The sequence below is a fragment of the Babylonia areolata genome, chromosome 26 (assembly GCF_041734735.1).
Source record: "Babylonia areolata isolate BAREFJ2019XMU chromosome 26, ASM4173473v1, whole genome shotgun sequence".
In the NCBI taxonomy this organism is placed as follows: Eukaryota; Metazoa; Mollusca; class Gastropoda; order Neogastropoda; family Buccinidae; genus Babylonia; species Babylonia areolata.
Window position 1 is genome coordinate 28,529,857 of NC_134901.1, and position 5,709 is coordinate 28,535,565.

Below are 5,709 nucleotides of genomic sequence, written 5' to 3' on the forward strand. Positions count from 1 at the left end.
CTCCAGGCGGCAGTCACGTGACTCCTCCACGGGAGCGGGGAGCCGGGGCAGCGGTGTGTCGTCGTCCAGCGAGTCGTGCATGTCGGGCAGCTCATCCTCCAACCTGCTGCTGCCCGGGTCCAAGGCGGGCAGTCTGCCGGACTCTGCCCGCTCCAGCCTGGACGCCTCGCTGCCCGACAACACCTACGACTTGGCGCCCAGAGAGGGCCGAGCGGTCACCCAGCTGTCCACGGACTCCGGGCTGGGTCTGTACGACACGCCGGCACCAGGCCGACACCAGCCACCCTCCTCCCCCCTGCCCGGCACTCATGTCCCCGGCACCGCCTCCCACCCGCAGCTGTCGGAGTACGCCGGCGGGGAGAAGCCGTCACCCTGCGAAGACCTGAAGAGGAGTCGGAGCCTGGAGCACGCCGTGGACGACATCTACGACAGCCCCCGGAACAACGCGCCCCGGGTGAATCTGAAGGAAGGGCCGGCCTGCAGCAGCCTCAGGACACAGGGCGCTGCTGACCCCAACGCCGTGTACGACGTGCCTCCCCAGGTCACCCGCGACTCGGTCATCTCGGCTCGCTCAGACTCCTCTTCTGAGGACAGCGCCAGGCTTTCTTCTTGCAGCACGGACTGCCTAGGGGGCTCGGGGCCTGCGGACAACTATCAGATGCCGCCAGAGGGCGCGCAGGACGAGCTGTTGCTGGACGTGGACAGCGCCCTGGAGGTGCTGGTGAAGAGACAGCAGGACGTCACCCGATCCTCCTCCCGACTCCTGGCCCTCGTGACGTCGCCCTCCTGGCGCAGCAAGGAGTCCCTGCAGACCCATCTGGTGGACCTCAGAACGGCCTGCGGACAGCTGAAGAAGGCCGTGGGGGAGTTCGTGGACTTCGCCCAGGGAGCCGTGGCCAACGCCGCGCAGCTGTCGGACCGGAAGCTGATGAACCGGCTGACGAAGCAGTTTGGTCCTCTGCAGCAACAGCGGAAGGCCCTGTCGGCGGCGGTGCGCGGCCTGGAGGACCGGAAGTGGCAGATAGCGCTGCTGGCTGAACCCCCGCCACCATCACAGTCGGACTGTCCCGACGACCTGGGCACCGTGGTGTCTCTGGCCCAGGACCTGGTGCCGCCCGTCAAAAAGCTGGCCTCCCTCCTCCAGGCCAACGCCGCCGTGCTCTTCAGACGGTCCGGGGACCAGGCCGGACAGTCACGTGGTGCAGAGGACAGTCACGTGGTGTCCAAACCTCCCATCGGCCCCAAGTCGGACCTGCTGCTGTGTAAGCCTGGGGGTGTGGGTGGTGGGGGGAGTGGGGTGGGGGTGGTCATCCAGAGGCCCAGGTCCGTGCAGCAGAGGCCTCTGCCCCCCACCCCGCCCGTGCCGCTGTCGGAGAGGCCGCTGCCCCCCACCCCCAGCCCCCTGCAGACCGCGTTGCGGGACCTGGACAAGCTGGACTACATCAACGTGGAGTCCGTGCGGGGCGGACTCCCACCTGACGACGACGACAACGGGGACCGCGACTACAGCGACCTGCAGCAGGACTATGACTACGTGCACGTGGACTCGCTGGACGCGGAGGCCCAGCAGCAGAGCAGGGAAGAGCGGCAGAGACAGGCGGCCAAGGACGCCGCCGACGACGACGATGAGCCCGACACTCCCAAGACGCCGACACCGGGCAAAGCCCAGTTCGACAATGACGCCGGACACAGGCAGGGCGGCGGTGAGGACAGGGACCTGAACATGAACGCGGGGCAGCGCACAGACAACGCACACACCACCAACACCAACAGACACCATCAGGGCATCGACAGGCTGCCTTCCTTGGAGGACAACATCAACGCTCTGTACAGCCACAGCCAGGAGGACGGCGAGGACCTCAACCAGGACGAGGGCGACCTGAAGACGCCTATGAACAAGAACGGCTTCACGCTCCCAGACCCCCACGACTACAGCTCTGGCTACGTGGACCTGAGCCAGACGACGCTGACGGCCAGCGACAAGCAGGTGCTGGTGTACTACTCTGGGCAGCTGGAGACGCATTCCACGCTGCTCAACAACGCCATTGACGCCTTCTTCGCCTGCATTGAGAGCGGGGAGCCGCCGAAGGTCTTCATCTCCAACAGCAAGTTCGTCATCGTTACGGCCCACAAGCTGGTCTACATCAGCGACGCCCTGCACCGGAACCTGACGAATGGCGCCGTGCGCAGCAAGGTGATGCAGTGCGCCAACCACGTGTGTCAGTGCCTCAAAGTGTCCGTGCAGGCCACCAAGACCGCCGCCCTGCAGTTCCCGTCCGTCCCTGCCGTGCAGGAGATGGTGGACCGCGTGGTGGACGTGTCGCACGCCGCCCATGAACTGAAGCTGGTCATCACGCAGGCCTCCGCCTTATGAGGACCGGCTTCCTGGAGATTCTTTTGCTGGCTCCTGACGTGTTTCTGCCCTTCCACTGACGACTGGGGTCGTGGTGCGGGTGGGTCACTTTGTCGTCACTTCCGGTTGGTGCTGTGAGAGGGAACGAGGTTCCCCTGTTTCAGTCACCCCTTGCTGAATCTGCTTCAGGCTTCAGACCACAGAAAACACCAAGTCAGAGAAACAGCCACTGCGCCTGTGTTTTGATCCTGGCTATCTTGGCGCTGAGAATGTTGCATCAACGACGAGAGACATCACACACCTCGGGAGTTTTGGATCAACACAAGACATGTTTGAGTTGGCGAGAAGGATCTCTCCCTCCCCCTCCCCCTCCCCCTTTCCCTACCTACACATATACAAAAACCTGTCAACGCTGTGATAGTGGGAATGTGCATGTGTGTCAGCATAACTTGTTGCTGGCTTCACCAGTTGTGCCGAACCACCAAAAAACTGTTGGAACAACAAAACACAAACTTGTGTGCAGTGATTACACATGTATACATCAGCCAGTGCACACACAAAAAGAATGCTTTTCATCATTTCACCAAAGGAAAGACTGGTGTGCACGGACAATGACGGAAATTTTCACGGACGGCAGAACGTCAGACTGACTTTCTGTACGTGAACACTATAAACAGTCTTTGACATAACTGTGAAACCAGTCCACAATTCGGCCTGTTGTTCCCAAGCGTTCCCTGTGCCGAAAAGTTCTACTGGCAGGTAGGGATATGTTGGTTTGCCTTGTGGGGCAAGGCAAGAAGTTTATTTAGTGTGCCCCCCATGGGGGCATTGAAACATTACATACATTCACCTTTTCCACACACAAACACACACACACACACACACACACACACACACACACACACACACACCATGCAAGCAAAAAGAATGATGTTAAAAACTAGAAATAGTCTCATTTCGTTCAATCACTGAAATATACATTAACAATAGAAACAAAAATATTTTTCTCTATCAATAGACAAAAATTTAATGAAAAGATCTACGTATAGAAGAAGCAAAGGGAGACGGTTTCCGCAGGGAAAAGTTCAGCTGACACAGGCCATGGTTAGTGTTGAATGTTCAACGATGTTCACTTGGAAACCCTCAGTTTCCACAGCTCTGAACTGTGTAGTGCGAGACGTGCTCTCTCTCTCTGACAGCTTGCTTGCAGCCTGTAGCACTACCGGTTGTGCAGCATAGTTTACTGTTGGCTATGTCTTCAACGACACAGCAGCTGTAGATGACACAATTGTCCGTAGTTAGTATTGTCAGTGTTCTGAACATTTCATTGGTGAATGACAACAGATGTGTGTGTTCGTGTGCGTGTGCGTGTGTGTGTGTGTGTGTGTGTGTGAGCGCATGGGTTTTGGATTCCAGAGAGAGATTCGTTACCTTTTGGTCTTTTGCATGAAAGCGCTTTTCTTTTTACCACTTAATCATCAATTAATGTTATCATTATTATTCGTTTATGTACGAAAAAGTATTTACCCGTTTGTTGAAAATAAATTATCTATATTGGTTAAAATTTCTTTTTCCCCCATCACGTCACTCATAGTCGTCTCCATACTTTCTCTCTCTATCAGTCTCTCTCTCAGTTTCTATCTCTCTGTTTCTCACTCTCTTTGTCTTTATGTGTACGTGTTCTCATGTGGACAGGCTGGTGGCCTTCGCATTAAATTTCCTGCGTTTTCTCTCTCTCTCTCTCTGTGAACAAAACTTCAGTTATCGCGGTACAAAAGCATCGATTCATCCATGAGATCTGAAACAATTATTATCAACACTGCCTTCTGAGTTTCATTCCAACCTCTGGTGAACTAAATACCAATTTCTAGGAGGAAAAAAAAAGACGCTAAGGTGCTGACTTTGTTTCGAATTAAGAATGAAATATTCAGTGTAACTTGTGTTTGGTCGTCTACAGTAATTATGATTTTATCATTCTTGTTTTACGTTTCTCGTGCACTTGATAAACTGTACGTCGTCATCTTTATTGTAAATTGAATTGTGTTGAATACAGTTGATATTGCTTCTATTGTATAATGTTATAAAGTGCATTCAAATTAACACGTAAACCAGCCAGATAGTTGCAGCTTTTGTTTTTATCTAGCAGCAAGAGTATGGTCAGTAAAATCAATAATTGTTTTGTATGACGAAGAGTTGTTTGGCTCTAAGTTATTGTGCGCAAGTGTTTGTTTTTTTAATACATTTTTTTAATTGATTAAATTGGACTCAAACATGAATTGCCTGTGTGCAGTGTGTATGTGCATCGGTCTGTGCGTGTGTCGCCCCCCCCCTCACCCCCCACGCCTCTGTCTCTCTCTCTGTTTGTCCTTCTCTCTCTCTCCTCCCTCTCTCTCTCTCTCTCTCTCTCTCTCTCTCTCTCTATATATATATATATATATATATCTCTGTGTGTATATACCATATACCCATATACCCTCTCTCTCTCTTTCACACACACACACACACACACACACACACACACACACACACACACACGGAAAGAGGGGAGAGTTTGGGTGGAGCGAAAGTCAAAAAGAAGGAAACTAATGATTGAGTGGATTCGGTGGCAAGAAAAGGAATTACAACTGTTTCTTGTCGCATAGCGGTATTGACTCCTGCAAGTGACGTTTCGTATTTCGTACATGGTGTATCTTCATCTTCGTTCGTGGGCTGCAACTCCCACGTTCACTCGAATGTACACGAGTGGGCTTTTACGTGTATGACCGTTTTTATCCCGCCATGTAGACAGCCATACTCCGTTTTCAGGGGGTGTGCATGCTGGGTATGTTCTTGTTTCCATAACCCACCCAACGCTGACATGGATTACAGGATCTTTAACGTGCGTATTTGATTTTCTGCTTGCGTATACACACAAAGGGGGTTCAGGCACAAGCAGGTCTGCACATATATTGACCTGGGAGATCGGAAAAATCTCCACCCTTTACCCGCCAGGCGCCGTTACCGAGATTCGAACCCGGGACCCTCAGATTGAACGCTTTGACCACTCAGCTATTGCGTGCCGTCTTACATGGTGTATGATTTCAGGAAGTGAGTTAACTTTTTTTTTTATGGTATATGACTTGAGCAAGTAACGTTACAAATTTTACATGACTTCAGCAAGTGGTGTTACATATTTTTTTACTTGGAATATGACTTCAGCGAGCGACGTTACATATTTTACTTGGAAAATGACTTCAGCAAGTGCTACCCCCGAAAACAGAGTATGGCTGCCTACATGGCGGGGTAAAAACGGTCAGACACGTTAAAGCCCACTCGTGTACATACGAGTGAACGTGGGAGTTGCAGCCCACGAACGA

The 5,709-nt window shown here is 52.8% G+C and overlaps 1 protein-coding gene across 3 annotated transcripts in view; it reads left to right on the forward strand.

Moving 5' to 3' along the window:
- LOC143300141 (enhancer of filamentation 1-like) overlaps positions 1–4,629 on the forward strand; it is a 79,875-nt gene extending 75,246 nt beyond the window's left edge. For all 3 annotated transcript variants that reach the window (XM_076613676.1, XM_076613675.1, XM_076613674.1), the window contains exon 3: positions 1–4,629. This exon is cut by the window's left edge and continues 506 nt beyond it. In XM_076613676.1, coding sequence (XP_076469791.1) covers positions 1–2,374 — 2,374 coding nt within the window. In that variant the 3' untranslated portion in view covers positions 2,375–4,629.
- The last annotated feature ends 1,080 nt before the right edge of the window (positions 4,630–5,709 follow it).